At 42.9% G+C, this 27,075-nt stretch overlaps 2 protein-coding genes across 4 annotated transcripts; one reads left to right on the top strand and one right to left on the bottom strand.

Annotated features, from left to right (window-relative positions):
- The first annotated feature begins 834 nt into the window (after positions 1 to 834).
- Positions 835 to 8,563, top strand: mydgf (myeloid-derived growth factor). Of its 2 annotated transcripts, none has more exons than XM_052073696.1 (7): positions 835 to 1,090; positions 2,429 to 2,479; positions 2,569 to 2,630; positions 3,784 to 3,865; positions 5,722 to 5,797; positions 7,214 to 7,451; positions 7,552 to 8,563. In XM_052073696.1, the coding sequence occupies exons 1-6, from the start codon at positions 929 to 931 to the stop codon at positions 7,291 to 7,293; spliced, it is 513 nt and encodes a 170-aa protein (XP_051929656.1). In that variant the 5' UTR covers positions 835 to 928; the 3' UTR covers positions 7,294 to 7,451; positions 7,552 to 8,563. The 2 variants fall into 2 exon arrangements, with proteins under 2 accessions (XP_051929656.1, XP_051929657.1); XM_052073697.1 differs by having other exon boundaries at positions 5,722 to 5,802; positions 7,222 to 7,451.
- On the bottom strand, positions 8,411 to 24,454 carry LOC127605851 (nuclear envelope pore membrane protein POM 121). 2 transcript variants are annotated; one of them, XR_007963675.1, is made up of 4 exons: positions 21,107 to 24,453; positions 15,157 to 16,007; positions 13,664 to 13,735; positions 8,411 to 8,455 (listed from the first exon to the last, which is right to left on the bottom strand). XR_007963675.1 is itself a non-coding variant. In XM_052073667.1 (3 exons), the coding sequence occupies exons 1-2, from the start codon at positions 22,097 to 22,099 to the stop codon at positions 15,180 to 15,182; spliced, it is 1,821 nt and encodes a 606-aa protein (XP_051929627.1). In that variant the 5' UTR covers positions 22,100 to 24,454; the 3' UTR covers positions 8,411 to 8,455; positions 15,157 to 15,179. The 2 variants fall into 2 exon arrangements, 1 of the variants encoding a protein (XP_051929627.1); XM_052073667.1 differs by lacking the exon at positions 13,664 to 13,735 and having other exon boundaries at positions 21,107 to 24,454.
- Between the last annotated feature and the right edge of the window lie 2,621 nt (positions 24,455 to 27,075).

The raw sequence follows: 27,075 nt of genomic DNA, 5'->3' as shown, positions 1-27,075 counted from the left end.
AGGTTTGTCGATTTGGGCAGACATATGTTCATCTGTCACACGTTGCTGGGAGGATGTTTTATGGCTCCATAGACATGTGTGTAAACATACACACACATGGCGACATGTAGTAACAGTGACAAGACAGTGTCTATTTTTGCCTGCTGTTTTGCTTTACTGTGCAAAGATGCGGGTGCAGTATTCGTACAGCAAACATATTATATATAAGTTGCCATAAGTTATAGTCTTGTTTGTAGGCATATGTTATTCACAGACAGTGACCGAGGGGTCAGCACGTCTGCCTAACAGTTCTGAGGTTTCGGGTTCACAATTCGCCTGTGGCCTTCCTCTGTTGAGTTTGCACGTTTTCCTTGCGCTTGCGTGGGTTTTCTGCTGGGACTCAGGCTTCCCTTTAGATTCCGCAGACATGCATGTCAGGCTCATCGAAGACTGTCTATATGCGTGAATGTGGGTTTGAATTGTTGTGTAAATGTGCCTGATGACAGCCAAGGTGCACAAACTGCGTTTCGCCCGGTGACAAACTTGGGCATCTTGCAGTACATCTATGCCCCACTATATTCACTTGATTCACACCAGTGGCAATCCGGTGCAATTGGCATGAGAAAGAGATGCTGAACGAAGTAGCATTTCAGAATGGAGGCAAAGACTTGGTTCTTTTCGTGATTTTAAAGCTTTTTATGTAGTTTTTTTTAATCATTCAAATTTTGCAGGGTTGTTAACAAAACATTTTTAATTGTGTCAAATGTTGGTAAAGGAGCTGAAAAAAGACACTCGCGGTTCACAGTAGCAATCAATGGGTGGCGACCATGAGCAGAAAAAAAAACAGTTTGACAGTAGTAAACGAGAAACAGTAGAAGAAGCCACGCATATCATGGACAAACTCGTCTCTCCATCGCCACAGTTACTTTGACTACACACACATACAAGAATGGCAACCACAAAGAAGTTTCGTATTGCTCACCTGAGAGCTTGTCTTCTATTCGTGGTGCTTCTGTCTGAGTATCGGGCTCATGCTTCAGACGAACAAACGAAAACGGTGGAGTTTGACGTGAGACCGGGAGGGACGATGTACACCTTCACCGAATCAATTGTATGTATTTTCATGTAAGAACGACTCAGTCACCCAGCTCGCATTTGCTTAAAACAATTTCCTGTAATGTTGCTTATTGTTCAAATGTCATTTTAAAACGATATCAGTTTACCTGTGTTATCACTGTCAAACGACAGGAGCCACTGTCTGCTTTCGAGAAAGGACGGACCTCCGTTGTATCGATGCGCATAAACATTGGCTAGCTTTCTGCATGATGCTTTAATTAATTTTCTGAGGCTAAAGCGCCCACCAAGCGCTTCAGTGGATGTTTTCTTCACTTTTAATTTGAACGCTTTAATGTCGGCATTAATTAGCCCAAGTGTCATAGTTTCCATTTCAAAGGGGGCATCAAACTAAATTATGTCGCGTATTGATGACGGCACAGCAAATGAACGACGGACACGTTGCTGGCGGCTACAAAGGCGCCATTCATAGGATAACGCACTTCCAAACCACGCAGATGTTAATATTACATACGTGCAAAGTACATGCTATTATATATTATATTTCACTTTGATTGTACATTTTTCAATGCATGTATAAAAGAGCCCCTATGCTAATTCGGTAACAAAGGGTCTGAAGCAAACAAAATAATCGTATTATATTTTTTCCCGAGTGCAAAGGGCTCTCTTGCATAAAAATTACCCTTCAAGGACGGAACAAAACTGCTGATAAAGAAACCGACAAGAATTCATTTTGTACAGGTTTTTTGGGACAGTATCTTTTCTTTCTAATCTAACATTAATTGCGAAAATAAATATTTCGTAATACACGTTAGTGCATTTTTTGCATTATTTAATTAATAAATCAAAGGAATAATTGATTCTAAAAATTCTATAGTGACAGCCCTGATTATCAGGATCGTTGCACTGATAATTGCATTGCTTAAAAGTGCGTTAGTTGTTGTAGAGCAGCATGAATTCAAGTTGAACTGTTGTGCAATTGATTTCGTTTTAATAATTCATTTTTTATTGAGTAACATAGTTTAAATGAGATGATAGATTTGCACATTTGCTAGATAAATACTCTAATGTGATACCAATGAATTTGCTGTCCGACATCAGTGCCGTGCCAACTGATCACGCGCACTGAGAGCAAATAAAAATAGAAGGGCCATGTTTTTTACAAAATTTGTTGTGTCTCCGGAGGGCCTGACCACCCATCAAGAGTGAAACGATCATGCCGCTATCTGAAAATGTATAAATGTATGAACTAGTGATCCCAATGAATTTGCAGCTTCAGCGGCACTTAGCAGTTATGAACTGAACATGAATGGCGAGAAGACATAGTTGATGGAATATAGCCGAAGGTGTGTCAACATTCTGCTTTTTTTTTCAGGGAGAGTATGAATGCTCATTCTCATTCAGTGCACAAGGAGGAACCAATGAGGTTAGTTTCACAAAACCTCCACCCCCATACACACGCACACAAAATTGCAGCTCTTGGTAGTGCTGACCTCTGTCGTTCTCTGTTTCTAGAAATGGCTCATGAGTGTGGGCCTTGATGAAGACAACCGGCTTTTTTCCTGCTCTGTGTGGAGGTGATACCAACATGCGGAAGCATGCACACGACCCACCATATCAGTACAGTAACTGGAAAAGTTCGCATGAGTAGCACACAGCGTTAGTCCTGTAGGTGGCAGTAATCCCATTTGTCCTCACATGCCCATGCAAACACACTGATGAAAATGTGCATCACTCCAATTGTTATTTTTTGTACATGCAAATGTTGTACAAGGTTCAGTCCCCCAAATGGTGCCAGTTTCCCCCTAAAATATAAGACATTGCAACTACATTTTTGACCAAATGTGTGACCAGTAAATTTGCAGGGTTTTTTTTTCATTCTTGAATATTTTTGATGATCCTAAACACTGAAAACACATGCTACTAATGACAACTGAAAACTATACATACCTGTACTGATGATGTGGCTTGAAGTATTTCCACGTTTTTGCACCTGCTAAAACATGCTGCTTGCCAGTTGAATGCAATATATCTTCATTCATCTAGCGCTTTTACAACACTTGCAGCTGTAATTTGGCATAGCAAGAATGATGGCAACTCCATTGTTTATCATCCTAGGTTCGTCTGTCTGCAGCGTGTGCTTGCACATAACTTTGTGCAATTTCGTCTTGACTGCATTTGAAATGTTGCTACTGAAACACAAATTCGACCGCATGTCTTGTGATTACATGTCACTACATTGGATTTCTCAACAGGGGAAATACACATATAGCAACGTTGCTCACAATATTACAGGTCGGCGACGTGCGTGTTTTGTAGTTTTTTAAAATTTCTATTGTATTTGCATTGTGCCAGGCGATCGCTGATAGTACAGAGCTTGTCATCGGTCAATACGGACAACGCCATCTTACCGGCATCCGATTGGGCAACTCATTTATAAAACAAAAAACGATATTGGACTATAAGAAATTGAATTGTTGGAGGTGTAAGGCCTACACCACGCCTTAGCGACACCATGTCATTTTTCTTTTGTTCTCCAAGAGTGTATTAACAACTCCATTTTGCTTCAATTGCCTCAGGGCATGATTCATCACCATACAATTCCACACCGGCGACCAAATAATGATCAATTAATCGGCTACAATGTCCATCCCAAGTTACAGGAATGAATGTATGCAAATTAATTAATATGCATGACAACTAATGATTTTGTTTGTTTTGTCTGCAAAGGCCCACAGGGAAATCATACTTGTTTTTCACCTCGTTCAAAATGGAGATGAAGGGAGCCAAAGTTGAATATGCAAATGCATTCGTAAGTATGAACAAACCACTTTGTGTCATCATGGTTGTCTTTTCATTTTCACAAACATGAATCCTCCGAATTATAGCACACTTTCCCACACCCTCTTGGAATTAGCAAGAGCCCATAAAGTCAATGAAAGAATTTTGACTTGTCAGAAGCTATGACTGTTAGGTCCTGCTAAACTGTACATCCAACAAAACGACCAACAAAATTAGGGTGTAAGTACCTAATGACTTGCTATTACCTCGGATGTTCTCTGTATGCACCCACAACCTCACTGCCCCTGTCACTGTGCTGATCAAAGTGTTTCCCTGCACTCTCGAGGAGGTTTGGAAAGTACAGAGTCGGCACAAATGTCACATAATCAAAGCAAAGCGGCAGAGAGAACAAACTTTTCAAAACATGCCTTGGTGTAGTCCGTAAATAAGGATGCCTCCAGCTTGGCAGTACAAGGCTCAGGATGTCTGCGCCCTACACTTGCCTAAGTTTGCCTTTCATATAGCTGAGCTGACAATATCTTGAATAAAAAGTGCCTTTTTGTTTCCCCCCACACCCGCCAATTTGGACATGCACACTGCTTCTTGCAAGCGCACGGAGTCACTGCCCACCTGCACAAATGTCATGAGATGCAATACAAGATAGTCATGCTCAGTTTTCATTAACACTGCCAGTGAGACGTTTTGTGGAAAAGTGACTTTTCTCCTTACTTATGTACACATTTTGGTGTGCGGAATACCTGTCCAGTCATCAGGTGTATAACGACACAAATGCATGTTTTGTGAGCTGCCCGTGAAATGGGGTACCCGGTAATAAAAATCATCTGGAGCTTATCCACTAGTGACTTTATTATGACATGACAAATTTTATTGCAATCAGTGCTCGGACTACACGTCCACTGCATTGTTGTTGGATGGCCAGGTTTGTGTTATTTGTTACGTGTGTGTTGTTTTTCTTTTTTTAGGTTTTTTTTAGACTTTGCTGAGATTTTAGCAGTTGATTTTATCATGCCTTTACACATTTTCTTTCCTGAGGACGCAAATGACACTGATTGGCGGACTATCCCAAATAGTTTTTGTGACATTTTTCTTTGGTGGTGTGCTGTGAGATTTTACTCATGCAAATTATGTACCTTGGTTCAGTAAGTCCTTTTGATTGTACGGTTGATCGTTGGAGCCAGACTGTGTTTTTTATTTATTTATTTTTTTCATTTAAACACAGCAAGACATTTTCTGCTGTCTTTATTGTGGACCGTAAAATATGGGAAATGATATCCAGGTAAACAGATTGTATTCGTAACCAGAGATGCACTATTTGTAAACCACACTATTTTTCGTACTGGTCAACTTCTAATGGGTTGTCGTCAACATTGCTGAGCCAAATGGAATGACGCACAATATCACCACAACTTTTTTTTTTTTACTTTCCCTTCAATTTATTGTTTCATTTTGCAATTTATTTTCCACCATTTGTCTCCATGGAAACTTATTTTATCTACTTTGGGCTTGTAGCCACTACACATCCCAAACAAAAACATGACATCAGACAGAGGAGAGAAGAGGGAGGCAAAAAAATAAAAGGTGAAAACTTTTATTTTGGTTTCATGTAGGGCAGGTTGTGTTTGGACTGTCTTCCTGAGCGATTGTTGTGGCCACGCCTCCTTCCAACATTAAGGATGTTCTCTTGGCACTCCCTCCACCTGCTTCACAAACAGACACACAAATATACAAAAAAATAAATGACTAAATGAGGACACAAAAGCCCCATGCAGCATCCCCTTGATCTTGTTGTCAAGTCTTCAACCTCTTTTTCCTATTCTTTCCTTCATATTTGTGTGTGTGTGTGTGTGTGCACGCTTGTATTTCCAGTCGCAAGTGGCAATGGCAGCAGGACAGCGTGATGTGGAGCTTAATTCAGAGGAATACACCATCGGGGAGTCTGCAGGTGAGCTTTAATCATCTCCCAGTGCTTGTTGCGTTGAGGTCACTCCCATCTCTCATGTGAGCAGACTACATTAGAATTCACTTTAATCAACATTTTTGGCTCGTTTGCTGTCCAGAATGTCAATTAATTAAAACCAACAACCATCCGGACCTGAGAATGATCCAATTTTTGGTCTGTCTGAGGATGGCTGCACTTCAGCAGATAATTAAATGCGTCGAATGCAGTCAATCTCAACTGGTGGGTCACGGACATAAATAAATTAGAGACGGTGCTTGGTTTTCATAAGGTTACTTAGGTTACTTAAATACATAAGGTTACTTAGTGCTGTAGTAGATTCTCCAAAAGGTAGCACTCTTGAGTCACTCTTAGACTCAGTTGACATACTTGTAGCTTCTCCGGGGAAGGAATGATTTGGCGTTTGTCATCTCTGACATTGAACGGTTATCCTTGTGTGTTTGCCAAAACGGAGAGCACGTAGCCACATTACAACTGTGGTCAATGAGTACGGTCTGCATCCGTGCATCACTCTGTAATTGGCACATACATATGGGAGTGTTAAACTTCCAACACCACGCGTACATATCAATAAATTAGGATTTCAGTAGTTGAAAAAGTGAAATCGGTAGTGTACAATTACTAAACACACACACACACAATTTCAAATGATTAGCACTTAGACGAGTTTAACCCACTCAAGAAATTGGAATATTTTAAATTCTTGGACCTGGCCTTGTGAAAGGTACTCTCAATGTGTTTCATAAATCTGTATACGTTTCACTTTTTGAATTGAACTACTGTAATAAATGAACAGTATTAAAATGGACACAAAACGCTGGATTTTGATTAATATTGTAATTGTACAATATGAATTAGTCAGCAAAATCCACTCAATTTTATGCATCTCAGCAGGAAGAGGGATTCAACCATTTTGCCACTCGTTGTCGACTGAAAAAAACGACACCACTTAGGCACTGTCGTGCTATTTTCACTTGAGAGCAAATGGCAAAATGGCCAAACCGTGAGATGAATAAAAACAGGTGGATTTTGCTGCTCAATTGATTTTCCACAAACGCAACCCGAATCAGAATGTCGTTTATAATGGCGGTGGCGTGTAGAACACATTACTGTGCAGAACATTTTGGACTCACTTCCCCTTTAAAAAACACCTTAGAAATATGTTTCAATAAATTGAAGAAAGTACAGAACATATAGCGTATGCGTGTTAGCTTAGGAGGCGGGGCTTGGTGGGGTGGCCTGAGAGGTCGGTGTACTAGAAAATGTGATGCGACGTGTAAATGAGTATTTTTCACATTTTAATTAAAGAACATATCCATAAAAACCATCTCAAATTGAACACCAAAGGGCGCGTCGTGTTTGCCCTCATCAATGATCTCCTCTTCATTTGTGACCCCGCAGTGACTCACACTGAAGGCAAGTTCAAGGCTCAACTATCCAAGGTGATGGCGGTCGGACGCACGAGACACGTCGAGCTGTGAGCGGCTGGCGCTCGGAAGCCGCGGCAGGCGTCCTTGACTTTAAGCTCATTTGTCAATGGTCTTGGGTTTTTGGAAAAATGGTTGAGTGACTGAGGAGGATCACCACAATACAAGTGGGCAAGCATTTGCCCCTCCCGGTGATAAATACCATCAACTGTGTTTGTTTGTTTTATCTTTTTTCTTTTTTCTACCCACATTCTTGCTGCTGGAGGCTGTAAATTTCCCCAGTGTGGGACAAATACAAGATATCTTAACAAGATCCTTTTTAAGTTCACTGTATGATGTTTTTACTTTAAAGGACCATTCTTCTGTCATTTATTAACTTTTTGCAGCATAATGTGTGGGGCTATTCCATTTGGAATCACTGACGTGCAATTCAAATCATCACAATCATCTAATCGGGGTTTGTTTGTTTTTTCATAATTGTCATATGGGCCTCTCAGGACTGGACTGAAAAAGCCCCCAGTTGTACTATAATCCTCAGTATCATCACATCATATTCACAAACATTTTCTTCAATAGTACTTCCAACTCATTTCACAAATCACTACTTGTGTGATATTTTATTTTGGGGCGAGAGGGGGGGGCGGGGTAGGTGACGTGAAGGGTTGATTTTGGTCAGCGGGTATTTTTAGAACGGTAACGACTTTTTCTGAAACGGGTGTCTTTTCAACATTTCTTTAACGTGAACTTAATTTTAAACATTTAGAAAAACGACGATTTTGGTGCTGTTCCGAAGCAAGATGCTATTATTTACCCAAATCTGTTGGTTCGAGCCCCCAAATGAAACGCTTCCATAATTCTCAATTCCTCTCCGATGAATAAAAAGATTCCACATGTAAGCTGTAGAAAACACCTTCTTTTCCTCTCCTCTAATATTTTTGGGTGCTGTTTGTCCTGAAGCAAGACACCTGTCTTTTTCTTAAATCTGATGTTTCTATTCAACGGAGGCAACATTTCCCTAATTCCTAATTCTCTGATGAATTCAAATAAAAGACAAACTACAGAAGTTGTGATGTTCATACCTTGTTTGCTTTGCTGTATCACTTCTCGTGGCGGCCCATGTAGGTTGAGGAAACGGTTTTAGGAGGGATTTTTTTTTTTTTTTTGCCAAGCGTTCCTCGGTGGTCCCAACAGGATGTAAACCGTGTCTTAGTGATGGCTAGGAAAACACAAGTCAATAAGATGTCACTGCATTTTGTACAAAGATGATTTTTTTCCCCAACAACTTGATAACCCCGATTCAATAAATTCAAGCTGTCACAGAAAATTCTTGTGTTTTTGGAGTTGGTATTCCTCGCACGTTGATCGGTTGGTTGGTGTGAGTTCTGACAATTAATCCAAACTCTTGAGTTTGTCCTTCCTGTGCAAAATGGATGCACACCTCGCCAAATTATTGCTGTGATGGGTGTTGTTGCACGTTCACATGCTCAAAAATATTTTGTGAGTTTTTGATGTTCACACTTTGCTGTTTGAGTCCAAAGACGGGAGGGGGTGTGGGGGCGTCATCTTCCTGATTTGTTTTGACAGTCGAAACTAATCAGCTTTGAAAAGCTTTTTGATCCATTGATCCATTTTTCAGTCAAGACGAGAAAAATGTTCCGAATTTTGATGCTGACTAGATTAGCGATTCCCAAATCGCTCTCTCGCAATGTAGCCTCATCCAGCATTTCCCCAACCTCTGTTGAGCCCGTGAAACATATTTTGCATCTCACGGCACGCCGTAAAAATAAAGTGGCACACAAAGCTGAATCGTCATCTATTATGAAACAGCATTTGTTTGTTCTGCTTGTCACCCTGGCAGAGAGAGATGAACGAAGATACATTTTTTGTCAGAAATTCAATATTTATTGACCAAATTGCGTGACGGGGCAGCTCACCTGTGTGATCTCTCACCCAACACTGATGCATTGCACTGTATTCGTGTGGCGTGAGATTATCAGCCTTGCAGGAAATTATCCAATTTGACCTAATTGGTTGAAATATTGGATATGTGCTGCAAGCTGCCCCAAAAAATAAATAGATAAATAAATAAACAAGGAATCTTCTACTAGATGGCAGAAGGTACAATTAGCTCATTCGGTACCAGCTAATTCTGGACCACGTGTGAAAAGACGCTTAAAAACGTCGTTGGGAGTGAATGAGTTAACCTGCTTCTGATCCAACAGAATAATAGCATCATGTTCAATTAAACAAGCGCAGATTTCACACTACGTAAGCACATGCGTAAGCAAATTGAGATGAGTAGATCATTCGTTTAATGTTTCCACTTTTGTGTCTGTTTGTTGCAATGCTGTGAGATTTTTTCGGATGTAAAATACACGCCTCGGCTCAATAAAGGTTGCCAAACATGGTTCCAGTTCAACTTGGTGTGAATGACATTTTCGATGTAAATGGTGTCTCACTGTCATATCTTTTACGCTTCTTATCATTTGCAAGATAAACCAATTTTTACACACAATTCTTCATTTCATCTCTGCCCTGATGCAACAGCGCGAGACAGTTGCCCAGCAAACACGACTCTGTTCAAATCAATGTTTCTAAATGTATTTGTTCCATTAGCATGTATCGTCCCGGGGTACATGTTTTTTTTCCCCATGAGATAAAGGGCTTTCATTGTTGCCTCTTCGTTTCATGCGGGAAAGGCTTTGCAGGGATGGACTAAATCCTGCAAGCACATATGGGAACGTATACGACGCTGATCTTTGTGGTCTCATGCATATACATTATGTAGAAGCGTCGGGAGGGATTAATTCATTTCATGTTAAGCGTAGAGATAGCAGTTCGTCTCCATTGCCCCTCCCTATCCCCCCTCCCCCAAAGCTGTTAAAATATATTTTTAAAAAAGTCACATTGACCGAAACACTTGACCAGTTGATGTTGACTACAGTCACTGGCACCCACGAGGCATCCTCTCTGTAATAAAAGCATCAAAGCCTTCCTGATGCTCTGTATCTCGGTATCACTTCACTCGTGTCCTCTTTATGACACTCCAGGCAGCCTTTATGTTGACATCACCACTCTTTTGCACTTCTAAAATTCCCGTCCACACCCCCCACCCATCCCCCTCCATGAACAGAATATAAAAATCTTTTTTTTTTTTTGGTTCTAAATACACTCCACGTTGGCAAGAAGAGGGGCAGATTGTGATGGCGTGCTATAAAAGTCCACTCATGATGTTGCTGCTGGGCAGACACAACTTTGTTTGCCAGCTGGTCCGCCTCTCTGCTGCTCCCTCCAAAATATCTCGTCGGCCATCTGATAAAGGCTGTCATGAGATGTTGTTAAATACTTTCATGTTCCACTTTTGATGAGCTCAACTTGACTTTGGAGTTTCGAGTCAAAGGTCGACGTGGCAGATTGGTCGCACTAAAAATGCCAAAATAAAGACGTTCTCCGTTCTACTCATTTGCCTCAAACGGAGCATCTGAAATAAAATGCCCCCAAAGTTGGACAATTTAGCGGTCAACTAAAATCTCGTCGAATGAAACCATGTGTGCGCGGGGGTAGTCGAAGACCAATTCCTGCTACAAAAACCTGCATGTAATTGACGTCCTTAAAAATGTTAATAGCTTATACGTGCCACAAGACAGCAATTCCCTGACTAAATTAAGACCCTCCCACACTTAAATATAGTTGCATCGCGTCAACATGCTTCGAGATGGTGCCAAATATATATTTTTAAAAGGGCCCGAGCACGTAAACAGCAAATAGGTGCATTTCCTGAATATGCGGAGGAACACAGAATTTGACTGTGCTTAAGACTTTGTATTTATTTTCCAAAACAAGGATGAAAATTGCATTTGAATGAATTCAACCGTATAAATACCTACAAAGTAATCCGAAAGTTCAACATGGCTTCTTCTGCCGCCTGCCGACATACATAATCACGATTATAGTACCTATAAACAGTATTTCGCTTCCATGTCCCCTAATCTGTGCACGCTTTGAGGATTTCATCAATTTGGGCGTAACATTAAAATGGTATCTTTGTCACGTGTGTATTGTATTCAATGTGATTCACAATTGAGAGATCCCAGGTTGGAATCTTGAACCTGTGCGGAGTTTACATGTCCTCCCAATGCTTATGTGCGGTTACTCCCACAATCCAAAAAACATACGTTTGGCGCATTCAAGACTCTCAACTGTCCATAAGTAGGTATGTGCCTTTTAATGAGGACAAGTGCCCCAGAAAAACGGATGGATTGATTTGATTGTGTTATATAATCATTTTGAGCCAGCCATCCTGAGTCATTTTTTTCCCATTTTGCTAAACCATGTCTTTTTTGAATGAATGAATAATATTTGAAAATTCCTAATTAAATTGAATAAAACCCCACAGCAGATGACAACCATTCATAATAGATCACTTTCATATACCGGTACTTTGAATTCACCAAATGTTTTTTTTTCAGATTATACTGTTGTTTTATTTTCCTTTTTAGACCAAACTATAAAGCCCTGCTCATGTTTTGTCCTTGGCAAATCAACTTACCTTCTTCACCATGATCAAACAGGATTTTGGCTTAAGTGATTCGAAAGTCACCAAGCAATTTAATCTTTTTTTTTTTTTTAAAGAACCTGCTCGAAATAAACTACATAAACACCTCGGGTGTGAGCAATGAGCAACCTTAATGAATAAAACATGGCTTTGCTGTGCTGTAGTCAATCAGGAGTGCATTCCACAGACTGCTCTCACACACACACACACACACACACACCTGCCCACTACTTCTCCCCCCTCTATTTTGCATCTCCTGATACTTAAAAGGGAACAGATGGAGACTGCGGCCTGGGTCAGTCAAACCATAGGCAGCAAAGGCAATAGGATTTTTCGAACACCAGGGGTCTTTGAAGGACTCAACCAATGGCCAGCTGCCCCCTGTCGAGAGTACGCTGACCCTGTCAGCTCAGAGCTGCTAGACGCTGCTCTAGTCTTTTCTGGCCTGGATACCATTTGTCACTTCTCTGCCCCTCTGCTGCATGTACTTTTGTGCACCGCTGAGCCAAAGTAGTCTGAGCTGCAATTAGTTCCCATTATATTCCAATGCCGAGTAGCGTTTCTGAAACTCCCAAGGTGATCATGCGCTCAAGAGTTGTTGCTTGCCCCGGCCATTTGGAAAAATTAACGTACGCGCCGCCTTTGGAAAGCAGTGCAATGGTACCTCTACTTCCGAACATCTCTTTATACGAAATTTTCAAGTTACGAAATGTCTCGGTAGGAAAATATTTCCTCTTGTTACAAATGAAGTTTCAAGATATGAAAGGTAAAAATACAGTACTGGCTGCTACTCGCAGCACCGAGTATCCCGAACGCAACATTCTTATCGCTGCTCTGCCATTGGCTATGACCGAGCATCATCCTGGCATCCCATTGGCTAAGAGGGACTTTTGCCCTATGTGTCTATGTATGTAGACAGATATGTGTCGATGCAGCGTCCTCATCATTCACCATGAGGTGTCCCGATCGTTTTACGTAAATGTGAAAAAGTGTTCACCAGTCGGTCGAATGGAACGAATTAGGGCATTTAAATGGAAAATGCGTCTTTACTACAAAATTTTCTACTGAAGAAATTTCTTCCAGAACCAATTCATTTCGTAAATAGAGGTACAATTGTATTTAAAAAGTAATGCAAACTGGCACCGCTGCTTACGGATGGCTGCCGTTTTTGTGGCGGGGAGGAGGCGTAGCCAAAAACGAGAGATGACAGGAGATAGCCGTTGTCCATATGTGTACATGTAAACATTTGTTGAAGTGCCCAAAAAATATATATACAGTATATATATTGCGACATATCGTCTATTCAGCAATGCATTTTTGGATCTTCTGAATAATCCAAGTGCTCAAGGTGTGCTGTCAGCGTTACGCAGGATAAACACATCTAATTCCCACGCAATCAGGATGAGTTAAATCAAACAAAACATGCCTTTTATGCATTTGCTGGCCTGACCCACAATCATCAAATTAACAGATTTATTTCGTGTAACTCGCATTATTTGCCTTTTCCCAAGACACTTCCAATTCCAGCACTTTAAACTTTTTGCACTCACGGTGCTCTCTAAAATTCTGAAAATCATCAGCTTTTACACCCTGTGCCACAATCATAGAACATCAAGCGTCAAACAACTAGCGCACAAAAAAAATAAAAAATAAAATAGCCGTCAATCTGCTTGAGTGAACATACAATTTGGCGGCCACAATTTGGGATCATCAAGCCCAAAAAGTGCAATCTGTGGGTACAAAGCGAGCATCTGCACAGGGGCTCTTGTTACCCGAACATTAGCCCGGACAGATGTTATGATGGGCTGTGTGTGTGTTGAGTCTAAGTACCAGGGAGATTTGTAGACAAGCTGTTCTTTCCTTACTCACCCCAAGTCTATGTTCTGTCACCTTGGAAACCTGGTCTGTCTCATCTCATTGTGGCCGGGCCTTGAAACTCTCCTGTTGGGTAGAAATGATCTCGAAATGATCATTCATGCTTTCGTCTCCTCAGGTCTTGACTATTGCAATTTTCTCTTCACCTCTCTCCAAAAAAATCATCATTCGACCACCTCAAATTATTGTTTTTAGTACCTGAACATCTATTGTATGCTAATTGTCATTAGCATAAACTATGGCAGCGAACCCTCACGAAAATTGCGGGTCACCTTTCACGGCTTTGCTATTTTACAGATTTTTTTCTTTGTGCAGGTTTTTTTTTTAAACAGTGCATTGGGTTCTGCATCCCGATTGGCTAAGGGACTGTTGACCAATGTCAACAGTCTCCATCCGTTGTCTCTGCCAAATTTACTTGTGCAACAAAAACAGGTTTTGATCTTTGGTTTCATTCTATTGTACAGTATAATACTTGTAAAAAAATGTAACTGTTGTGATGTGTGTTGTGAGTTTATGGTAATATTAAAATAACGTACCTTTTTGCATAATGGTAAAAATGACAATGTATCTTATTTGCGAAAGAGTCCTCATTTATTTATAATTTGTGGCCCCTGCTGTTATAGTTGAGGATTGCATTGAGTAGCAGGAAACGGTTACTGTTGACGAGTAATTACGACAGTCTGATGAAAGTGTCGAAAACGTGAGGTGCATACAATTCGATTTCCGCCAATTACTCCTAAATTCCTCTTTCGAAGGCAAAGCGGTATCCGGCCATGACTAATAAGTTTTATGTTGTTGAGATGCATGTTGTACATTTTGTAATTGTATATTTGTGTCCTGGTTTAGAGGACTTTTGGAAATTATGTTATTGTTTGGTTGAACATAAGAAAAGTGAAAAATAATTTGTGTGAGCACAATGCATCATGGTATATATTAAAATCGTGACCATCGTTCATTCCTTTTCAAGCGTGGCAGAAAAGGAAAAAAAATAGTGAAACGATTAAGTTGAGCAAAAGTGACAAAAAGTGTTGCAAAAACGGTTTAGTATTTTTTTTAATATTACAGTAAAATTTTCACGGGGCAATGGATGTTTGAACACAACTGGTGAAGCAACACAAGTAGGCAGATATAAAAATACAGGTATATATAATTTATCGTCTGTGAAATACGACTAATATATCTAATATTGTAGCTTACTTAGTCGGTTGTGAAACTCTTCTTTGTGTGTGTGTGTCTACATTATGTCTGTATTAAACTTTGGTGGACAAAGCACACACAACAGAAGGAGCGCAATGTGGGGGAGCTGGAACAGATTCATGGCATTTCATTTCATTGGGGTAATTGATTTGAGATATGAGTATTTGAGATTTCTCACAAATTCAGCTACCATTGTATAGTGGGTAAGGGAGTGATTACCAACACAGCCTAGGTGAAGCACTTTCCAAATCCTCTCTGTGAAAAGTGCTACATAAATAAAATGGACTTACTTGGTTTTGGAGGGGCCGCAGTCTCACACCGTGGTTGAGAGCAGTCTTCTTTTCTCAGGGTACGGAGGAGCTTTGCGGGGATCCTGCGTTGTTTTTGCGCAGTCTGAGAGTCTGTTGTGAGGGTAAGGCGGAGGCTTGCGGCCCCTGCGGCCTTGCCCAGATGGCAGTTTGACGGCCCCCGCCAGAGGCGGCCCCGCCGATGACGCTCGCCTCTCTCTATCCGCGTGGACCGGCGTCTCCGGGTCTGTGGGTGGGCAGCTGGCAGATGGGTGTCGAGATGTCGCGGACGGACAGAAGCGCACGGTCGCCGGGTGGTCGCTTCGCGGCGGCTCGATGATGACAGATGGGCCGAGCACGGCGGTCGGATGACATTTTGGGGACACGGGGGAGATGGGGCTGATCATGACGGAGGATGAGGCTCCTGGGGATGATGGAGGAGACTTGGGAAGGTTGACGGTCAGCGGGGAGAGTCCGGGGGTGGGCGGCCGGACGGGGAGGCTTCTTTGAGGGGACAACGTGGGGGGAGGCTGAGTTGAAGAATCGGGATTGTTGACCAACGTTAGTAACCCTCCACGTCGGGGAGAACTTCCAAACCGAATAGTTCTGGTCAACTCTGTGCTCAGTTCGCATGGCAAGTCAACTGGAGGCGATTCCCTCCGACAGGGATGGTCTCTCCTCAGAGTGAAAGTGGCCCCTCTGTGGTCTACTGACACCGAGGGCCTCGGATGGGCGCTGATCACCGTCACTTCATTGGAGCCAGAAGAAGAGCAGCTCTCACCTCCTGCTGACTGGTGCTGCTCTTCTTCATCCAGGTCGATGCAGGAGGTCAGATAGTCGATCTGATGAACTACCTGGACAACACCACACAGTGTTAAATAGCGTCTTGTCTACGTCATACAGTGCCCAAAGTGCTTTACAAAGCCTGACGTTCATCCAACCATTCATTCTCCGCTGGTTCAAAAGTAACTTCAATTGGGTGAAATCGCACAACCAGCGCCGGGACCAAAATGGACTGCACTGGGTTGACGTTTTGAACCAACACACTGGGTCAAGATTTTGGTCCAACAAGGAATAAAAACTATCCATACTGATGAGTTAAAGCTACCAAAAAATGTGTTATCGGGTTAATGAGTATTTAATATTCATTTTATTACTGACGTTTTCTCACACGAAAAAACAACTTTCCCCTGTCAAGGGTCACCATAGCAAGTGACTTGGGATAAGTTTGGTGCAGATCATCCTACAGACCGGTTACATGGTTTCTAGCTTGCTGGCTAACTGGGGAAACTTCTGTCTGGGGCTAACCTCCTTCAGTTGTTGCCGTGCGGGATGGAGTGAGCGAGGACGGAAGTGGACACGAAACCAATGGACCTCCGAGGTGGGCTTCGTAAACCGTACCCCGTGGCATTTTATTTGATGCTCATTAACTGGCTAATTAGCCGCCATGTTAGCTCAAAGTTAGCGTGCGCACTCCCCACATACCGATGTACTCAGCGTCGTGATCATCCTATTACATTCTAGTCTGACCGTAACAATATGTTGTTCTGATCCGAATCCAAAAATTAGGATTCAAGGATGTTTTTTCCATACCCGCTCGAATTCTGTTTCGAATCGCCACCGATTTGTGCAAGTCCGAGATATTAGGCTTTTCGTTAACATTTCAGGACAAAAGTGCGCGAGATCCCTTTCGGGTGAACTTTATTTGACTTTCTCCAAACCTTTAAATGTACATTTTTTGAACCATTTGATGTTTCATTACATCCTCTAACAAGGAGCCGAACATCCACATTTTGGAACCGTACATGTTCTTCATCTAACACGTAATTATCAGCTAAGCACAGCTCATCCATGCTATTAAGCAGATAATGTGCTTTTGGATGATCCGACCATGGTTTCATCGGATAAGAACGTTAAGTGCAGGGTTTTAATTATTAGGTTTCAATCATAAACGCAACCTGTGGGGTGAAAAATATCCTCCCAAAGCCCAAAATGTGCGGCTGTTATTCGGCACACTTGAAACACCGACTATTGCTTATTTAAAGACAATTACATTGATGAAAAGCAGCAAATATTTTCTTGTCATCAGATTCCATACTGGACGTTTCCGTTTCATCATGGTCCAGAATTGGCTGGTGCTGAATGGGTTAAGAGACGGCGGGAAGTAGAGGTACCACTGTATTGACAGACAAAACTGAATGCTCTTCCACCTGCTGGCAGAAGATAGAATTAACCTGCACGCATACCTGTTGCCATTCATACAACAGAGTCGGTCATGGCTAACTCAATTCGGGATTAAATTGAGACGAGAGTGTCGTTATTTCAACATAGATATTTTGGTGACATTTTTCTTTGGTGGTGTTTACGTGAGAGCCTTCGGATGTAAAAGATGTGCTTTGTCTCAATAAAGGTTGGGAAGCACGTACATAAAATCCAGAAACTGACGGCGAGTAAGATAATGATCGCAAACGGGACGGTGGATATTTATATAAGGCAGTCCTGGAGCTGGTGTTTTTGTTTGGCACACATACACTCACACCGAATAAAATAATGACAGTTGCGAGGATTGAAGAAAATTACTCTGGGGAAAATGTTTGACCTTTCCCTCCACCTGTGCACAGATAAATCCTTAGCTGGAACAGAATTATTATTGTTGTTGTTGTTGTTTTTTTTTAATATGTTGTAAAAAAAACCATCCTTGCTGATGTCAGAGGATGACCTGTTTTTTCCCCTCCCATTATCTAGCTTTGTGGCGGAGGCTTTTAGTTTTACTTTGAAGTGCAGAGTGAGTGTTTGTGTGTGTGTGTGGCGATGGACTCGCAGCTTGTTATAATGTCAGGAATCACCAGAGATAAAAGAGCGCAGGACCCTGATTTACTGCTGCTGCTGCTCCCAAGTGTGTTGATTATAAACAATCACGGTTCTTCAAGGGGTGCCGATTAATGCTGAGAGACGTTCATATCGTCAAAGAGCGGCAAAGCAGATGCAAACTATTTGGGCCTCAGTTTGCACGAGTGACAACAAATGAGTGGTCTCAATGATACCAACATGGTCAATATTGCAGCAAGTTTGTTTGTTGCGTAGAATCAGCTTACAGGTAAATGACACATTATGGGAAATTGACTTCCTAAGTCAATGTACACGAATTGTTGTGCATATCTCTCTCTCTCTCTCTGTAAATATTTTATCTGCCTTTTTCCCCGAAAATGTCTGCATGTGTGCGTCTGTAAGCAAGCTGCACGTCTTAACGAATGTACATAAAAACTGCTCTCATGTCGCTTGCCGAAGAATCAGAGCCACAATATCAAGTCTGGATGAACGACTTTGGAAAAAATGTGTGAATTTTTACCCCCTCAGTATTGTGATTTATTATCCGATTATTTTTTTAAGGTCATCTTGCCATGTATTTATTAGCAAACACAAGCAATAAATGCATCTGTGTGGCAATAAACACGATAGGATTTATTATAAATAAAGAAAGGATTTATTTTCCTTATATTTTATTTTCATTTCCCAAAGGAGCTATGAATAAATATGCTAACTTCAATTAGCTTTGTTAATTTACTAAACACTTGGAATTGCAGTCGCTTAAGCGTTCACAATGACAAATTCCCCAAATTCTATTGAGAAGTTGTGGCCTAAATAATAATAATCAACTTAGTGACTTCTGTGACGCCATTCCTGTTTGGCAGATTGCAGGAATAATGAAAACAAATCAGCGGCTATGCACACGCGTGCACACAAACACACACACACACACACACACTTTTTCAAACCATTAAAAAAAAATTTGCAAGGTACAGAATTATCATTTCCATTAACTCTTGTCAGTCTACATGACTGTTATGCTAATGAGAAGACAGTAATCCGTTAAATGGCATAGCAAAACATTGTCTTTCAACTTTTGCTCTACTGTTGGTAGCGGCTGTCAAATGGGTTTAACTTAAAAGCGGCTGCAGGATCATTAGAATTCCACCAGTAATTGGTTCCTAAATCAAACCCAGGGACCGGGTTCATGCAAGAGAATGATAGATCAGGCCCTTTGAAAAAATGCGACAAAAAGTCTTCTGTGACTTGTCTGTCTTTGATGTGTTGACTCCTTTGTGAAAATTGGGGATTAATTAATTTTTTTGTCGCAGAAGCGTCAGCTTGGTTGCCAATCCCCTGTCGAGGCGATATGTTCTTTCATCAGTGATATATCAACACAAGCACACGCTAACCGTTCCCCCCTGATGCCGGATGATGAGGTTAATGCCCGAGTTTGCGGATGAAATGTGGATAATGTGCAACGTGAGGGCCACGGCAATAAATGGATGGGGAAAAGCGGTCCAGCTGAGCCTCGAACGGAATCTGTCCAGAAGAAAGAAAAGTTTAGAGGGAAGGGACGGCGCAGGAGGAGGAGGAACACAGAGAAGCAGGTGGATGCTTCGCCTAATGTCACAGCGCATCATCTCGGGAAGAAGCCGGTGAACGCATGCGGTAAATGAGGCGTGACTCTCGTCTCATTCATTCCCATTAAAAAAAACAAAAAACTATGCATGACTTGAGAGCAAACACCGCACATATCGGAGATGAGAGATGGGAGCGGGAGCAAGAGTGGAGTTGCGGGAATAATTTGCAGACTGTGTTGGATGCACCCAGCCCAAATGCTGACTCTCTAATGCATATTTAATTCTGCTCAAGGCGTTCGGTTTGCGAATGCAAAGTCATATTAATGTCTAAAGACGTACATGTACTGAAAAAAAAAAATCCATTGGTTCCATTGGATTTACTTAATGTGGTTACGCATGATTAAAACGTGTTAAACTAATGTATATCATTTGAATATGTAATAGACATTTTTTTTCAGTGCAGCGGTTTTGTATGGGCATAAAGGTAAATCAATATAATTTTGAAAAAAAAGTACAAATAAATTTGTACTTTTAAGGGTCCGCTGGCTTGTCACTGGGGCAGCACATTCTGCACAAAAGCATTTTTTTAAGTTGTAGCAAGACCGCTCACCAGTAGATGGCAGACATCAACATCGAGATGCTGTCAGCCATGAATGTTGTGGTATTAACAGTGGCTCAAGTTAATGGAAACTCTTTCAAAATGGAGAAAGAGATCCAATGAAACTGTTTCACACACAAGTCACAGTTCCATAAACAACATGCAATGCCAATTTAACATGACAGTTAATTAAAAAGACACACATTCAACACGACAGGTAGCATAACCGCATTCAAACGATAATGATGAACTACTTTATGGAGGAAAAAGTTCAGCATTGCAGGCCGCAATACAGCACCCTTTTTTTCTATGAGTGGTGCCTTGACTTACGACTAACTTGTTCGTTCTGTGAACAAACTTGTAACTCATTTGATTTGAGTAGAGGCGCCCTGCAATACAAGTGACCCGACTTAGGAGTTTCTCAAGACAATAATTGTCATTTAGCCGCTTTTTTTCACTTTACTTACAGCCCATTAGCTTGATGCTAACGCATAATAACAAATAACATAGAGAGGCTAATGAATAGCATTAGCCTGGTTGACTTGTATCACTTCAAACGATTGATATTTCAACATGAAAGGGGCAGCAATACATATAGACCGACATTATAAAATACTCGCGTATATTCTTTATCCTCTGAGAAAAAAATGATTACTATTACTGCAGCTCACCGAGCCACAGTGGTTATGATGGTGTGCCCGACTGTATTATCCCGACCCCCCAGTGTCTAAGTCATGCACACCAGAAGGAACTGCAATGGATTAATGATGATGCATAAACTTAATTAAATTCTTTACATTCCATTTCATAAAGTGACATTGTTGTACATTTGTGGCATGCGAGAGGAAGGAGTACTTGGAGAAAAGCCACAGCAGCACGAGGAGAACATGCAAACTCCACACAGGAATTACCCCCGAGTCAACCACCGAACCAGTTCTGCAGAATCGATTCAAAATATCTTTACCTCTTTCATTTCCTGTTGAACATCCCTCAGTGCAGTCAGAACCTGCTCCAGGTTATCCACCACCCGCTTGAGCTGGTTCCGAACCGTTTTTCGATTGCAGTCCGTCCCCGTCCTCTGCGAGTCCTCCTGACTCTTTGGTTTGTGCCTGAGCCACCTGGCCTGGCTCGCGCCCAACGCTGGAATGCGCTTGCCGTGTTTCCCCGGACCTCGCAGAGTGGTGGTAAAGCCCAGACCTCTGTGAGGAACCTCGGTGGAAAAGATGACTCCATTGAGCGGGGCCCCGGAGCCCTCCGCAGGTGGTTCTCTGAGCACGCTCAGGTCTCTTTGGCTCTGACAGTTCTTGCTGATGTAGCTGAAAGTAGATCGGAAGCCACGCTGTCCATCTTTCGATGATCCCTGAGGGTTTGAGCTGAGCCAGACAGATGACTGCAGGTCTCTCTGATGAATAACATGGCCGGCGTAGTCCCAAACATCTTCCCTGCTTTCCTCCATGCAGACGCCAACCTTAGAGTCTGAACCTTCAGTTAGAAGAGCGGAAGTAGGAACCGAGGGACTTCCCACAAGAGGCCCGTATTTGGTGAGCGGGGAGCCAGGCGTGGGAGCGCCACCGAGGCTCGTGTGGCGAATGGGATCGAGTTCCACCTCTGAAGACTGCTTAGACTTGGCGGGACTGCCTTCCTTCCGTTTTCCCAAGATGTGGTGGCCCCTCAGCACCACGGGCAGCATCCTGGCCATTCCCACGCCGTTGCAACGCAGCTCGCTCTTCTTCGTCTTGTTCTTCTCCGGGATGGAGAAAATCCCGATCCCTTTGGTTCTCTCCGTCAGGGCCAGGTTGTCGTGGAGCTCGGGATTGGATTTGTAGGGCCCGTTGAGCCCCAGGTCAGCGCTTTGCTGGGACTTGAGGCTGTTGCGTAGCCACGGGATGAAGTGAGGGGCATGAGGCTTGAAGGCTCTGTGCTCCTTGGCCACCGGCGCTCTGCTGTCAGAGAACATGCTGACGGATGATGTCCACGAGAAGCACGGGGGGGACGGACTCCTGAGATAGTGAGAGCTTCCTTCTCTTTTGCCATAAATCTCCTCCCACTTTTGACATCAACTTTGGCAGTATCTCCCCGATCCGTCTTCGCTTCCCACTCCTGCCGTTTTCTCTCCAACTTTTATCCGATTTGCTCCCGCTTGCAGCTCATTCTCAAACCACCCGAGCCTCGTTTCCCGTTTCTGATGTTATCACCCCGTCTCCTTTTTTCTACCTTTTACCACCCCGCTCCTGTCCCTGGAGTCCCTCAACCTCTCTTTTGGACCTGCGTCTCCTCTTGCAGCCCTCCAGCGTCTCACTGGCTCTCAACAGCAGAGGCTTCTCGTCTCTACAGCTCATCTCCACAGCGCTCTCTCTCTCTCTCGCACCCCACCTCCCCCCCCCCCCCCCTTTGCTCTGCAGCGCACTGCACTGCCTCCAATTCCCACTCTTTCTTCCTCCCACTCCCTCTCACGATTCTAACTCGCTGCCCTCATCTCTCCCTGTTTCTCTGTCTCTCCACTGTCAGTCCTCGATCGTCTCCTGTCATTCTAACTGTCCCGTTCGTCTCCCTTTTTTTCCTGCGCTTTTCGTCATCCCCGCCACTCCGGGCTCCATCCCACCCTCCCGCTCCGGCTGAACTCCAATCAAGATGCCAGTGTTATTAATCCCCGGTTAGCCAGTATGTGTGCCCACGTGATTCCCCCTGCCCGCGTCCTCATCTGATTACTCCTTACCCCCGGCTCAGTCCTCCACAATTAAATGCTGCTTTGGCTATCCGAGGGGGTTTTAGGGGAGGGATGCAAGAGGTGGAAAGGAAGCAAATAATTGCAATCTACAAGGTCAGGAAGTTGTCAGAAACGCAAAGCCGCCCAATGGCAAAAAGTGTCATGTTTTACTGTACACCCCACTTGTTTTTTGCAACTTGCATTAGTTCCAATTATGCAGAGACAACTGCTATTTTGGGCTTTACTCGTCACTCGAGTTGTAATTCTTGGCAGCGTGGATGAGATTTCTTGTCTCTGACAAGCCCGGAGATGCCTCCCAGGTAGCCTCCTCGCTATTCATGCGGCTGCTCGGGTCCTTCCCTCTCCCGTGAAAAGACAGGCAACAGCACATGCCTGACAGTTTTGCTGTCTCTCAGCAACGAGCAATTCAAAGCGCCTTTCATTCTGCGAGTCAGCTCTCCAACGTGTCCCTCTGTCAATGCCCTGTTGATATGCCTACATCCTACAAGATACGTGAAGGGGAGGAGGATTGAGACTCGGGAGGGGTACTATATAATCTGCCAGCTAAGAAGATTCCCGCCTACATGTCGACAGACTGCTGTCCGCCAATAATGACCGCTAGTCTGGATAAAAAAAACCAAAAAAAAAAAACAATAAAGAGTAATAGAGCGGCTTCTCTTAATCCGGTGGAGCTTTCTTACTCCGCACGGCATACTGCCGCATGCAGAGTGGGCACCAAGTCTGCCTCTGTGTAATAATGAAGATGCTCTACAGTGAATGAAAAAGCCGACGATGAACACACGTCCTATATGCACTGCTTTTGCACAGCGACAACGGTTCAAGCACACAACAATGTCACAGCGAGCAGAAGTTCAGGCCTCGGTCTCATGCAAAAGTAATACACGCGCTGGCCACAATATTAGGGATGTCTGCAGAATCGAATGAAATCCAAAGACAGGAGCTGTCTTAAAAGTTACGCCCTGCCAACTATAGTAATGCGCAATTTCCATCAATAGTGAACTAAAAATATTTTAGGATTGTGCTTTTGGCCACGGTCTTTAATGCCGTCGAGTTGCAATGCATCATATTGAGAACAGGTTCAAATGAGGATGAGAGAGACAAGAGATGACATGCAAACTCTTAGTATGATGCAATCCGGTGGATGGAATTTTACAGGATTTACAAGTGGGAAAGGAGAGCCACAGCCCCTAAACATGAACTGACACAAACCTCATCGTAAGGGCGCTCACGCAGGAGCTGGCTTTTTGTGAGAGGCATCATACCCCCTGTTTTTTTTTTGCGGGGGGGGATAATATTGCTAATTGTATTAGTCAAATAAAACGACAAAGCTAGTGATGGCCAAAGACTTTGACACAGCACTCTCTATTTATTGCCCCTTTTAAGACCTTGAATTTATGTCTCCTAAAAGGCTCTATTTTCCTCCAATCAGACGGCCCCCTGGATGTGGTCCATAAATAACACGGCGGCAAAAGACACAATCATGGGAATAATATAGGTAGCTGTTTCACTTACGGTCCATTTCAGGTTGGCTGAGCAGCCTCACTGCTCAGGTGGCCTCCCGCCCTTTATGTTAATGCAGCCGATGTCTGTGACTGGTGGGGGGGGGGGGGGGGTGTGTGGCTGACACAACACAGCTTTCAACTGAAAATGATCTTTTTTCGGTTATCCCGAGTTTTCCAGTGCGAACACGCAAATAGTTGACAACTGATGTCTAAATGCATATTTTCACTTCGAGCGAAGAAACTTTTGGAGGAGCATTCCCAGCAACTTATTCTCTTCATTTTGAAGCGTTTATCTTGTCTGTGCCTCTTACAGTGCATAAATTTGGATGTAGGATTTTTTTTTTTTGTTGGTATAATCAGATTTCAGCCTACATTTAGAATCTGATGTCATTTAAAGCTTCTGCTACAGCCAAGTTTGACTGGAGTAATCTGCACAAATTCATTTCTTCTTTTTTTAATATAGGCTCATCGTCCATTTTGGATTCGTATTTTTATATGTGACCCCAGAGGTGCCGGTGCATCAATAGTCACTGCACGTCACAAGCTACTGGCAATGCATGCGTATTCTTTTTTTTTGTGTGTGTGTGTGGTTTATTTTTATAGTTGTGTGTGAATTGGCCACAGTAATTTTCAAGTGATTCATTGTTTTTAAATCAAAAATGGAACGAAAGTGTTTTAAGTCACTATCAAATAAACGTCCGCCAAAAGAGGTCATCTCACCCTGCAAACTTGTCCAAACTCTCGCTGGACTTTAATACCCAAGCACACAAGCCCAAATTGCTGTCGCCGTAATGTACCTTTCAGTTCCGAGCAAGAGTAGGAGGAACACTGGAGTCTTGCCACCTTGCCCACTTCCTCCTCGAGGCAGCGTAGCATGTGAGCCGCCATGAGAGTGTGTTGGCTCAACTGAACCACCACTGCTGAGAGATTTTTCCTCGACTACCTGTGAGCAGAGAGAGAAAGGGTGAGAGAGAAAGACAGGCAAGGACACTGGCAAAAACCTCGCACAAGCTCGCTTTCGGAGGGCAAAGGTAGCTGGCCTGACTACTTTTTGGCGTGCAAAATGCCTTTTTGAAAAAGGTCCAAAACTGTGTGAACACCTTGGAGAACTCACAGCAGCGCAGTGGAAATCAGTGACGTCAAAGAGAATTTTGACATGACTATGTTGTGATAACACAAATAGATCAGTGGCATTTTGTATTTAAAAAAAAATGACGCTACAATGACCTTTTATAACCCTGTAGAACAGGAAAATTACATTTCTCTTCCAGAGCTCAAAACCACACAGATATGAGATAGTCTACGTTGATGCACCGTAAAACTTTTAATGAGCTCGCAAGCACAGCTTCAAAGACATTTTTTCCCCTCCCTCATGCTCAAGGCAAGTCAGTGCAGCCTCTTGTTTGATGGACGAAATCACGGGGCAGACTCATTTATGGCCCAACTTTGAAAGCTATACATGACAATACTGTTACCTTGACAACTTGGAGCTCCAATTCCCCACCTATGAGCAGGGAAGCACACACTTCCCTCGACCCATGGTCCATCCCTTCAGGGGGGATTCTGAGGATCCTGCCTAGAGAAATACTCCCTCTGGAGCGCCGTGGTTCATCATCGAGGCCTCCTCCCGGTGGGACGTGCCCACGACACCTCACCTGGGAGACATCCAGGATGCCCGAGCCACCTCATCCAGCTTCTCTCATTGTTGCAGACCAATGGTTTGACTCCTGAATGAGTCTGCTGAGCCCATCTCAAAGAGAGAGCCTGAATGCCCTGCAACAAAAACCCATTTTGGTTGTGATTTTCTTCGTCATAGCCCATAGCTCATGACCTTAGGTGAGGGTGGGTAAATCCAGACCTTTGCTTTTGGGTTCAGCTCCTTCTTCACCACAGCAGACGGAAAACACAGCCCGTATGACTGCAGATGCTGTGAAATCCACCGGAAGCAAACAAAAAGAACTATACTCGGGGGAGGGATGGCACTCTATCCTTTTTATGACTGAGGACGCCGACCTCGAATTTGAAGGTGCTGATTCTCATCCCAAACGCTTCATACTCTTTGATGAATTGCTACAGCGGGAGTTGAAAATGTCATGTGTGCATGTTGGTAGAGGACCCAAAAAAGCAGGCAGGCAGGAGGCGCAGGGTGGACTGAACAAAATGCATTGACAAAAAAACACTTGCTGGGTTGCAGTGGAAAAAAACGAAATCCAAAATACAAAGTTCTAAAAAACTCCAATAAACCAAAGAAAGAAACAAACAAACAAAAACTAATGAGAGTTAACAATGGAGAACCAAAGAACCCTTTTGTTCTTTGGAAAATGATGAATTATACATTAAATGACTACTATATGTTCACTGAACACCAAAATATGTTTTTTTTCAAATATTTAATGCCTTAATCCTAATTTAGGACAAGGGCCAAATTTGACCCTTTGGGTTCTCCAAGGTTTAAAAAAAACAACAACAACATGACAGCGACAGAAACAAAAAACCACAACAGTAACACAACGATCCGAGAAAAAATGACAGAACCCAGGAAATGAAATACAAGCAAACTGACGAGACCACAAGGAACACCCGGACAAGATAACAAGGAGTTAAGGGAGCGGATTGGTTGACACAAGGGACCCGGATGACAGCAGGTGGACCCAAAACCAAAAGAGGAAGACAAAAAGCACATGAGGAAACAAAAGCAAAACT

This window comes from Hippocampus zosterae, chromosome 8, assembly GCF_025434085.1.
Source record: "Hippocampus zosterae strain Florida chromosome 8, ASM2543408v3, whole genome shotgun sequence".
Lineage (NCBI taxonomy): Eukaryota > Metazoa > Chordata > Actinopteri > Syngnathiformes > Syngnathidae > Hippocampus > Hippocampus zosterae.
This window is presented reverse-complemented; position numbering and strand designations above follow the sequence as displayed.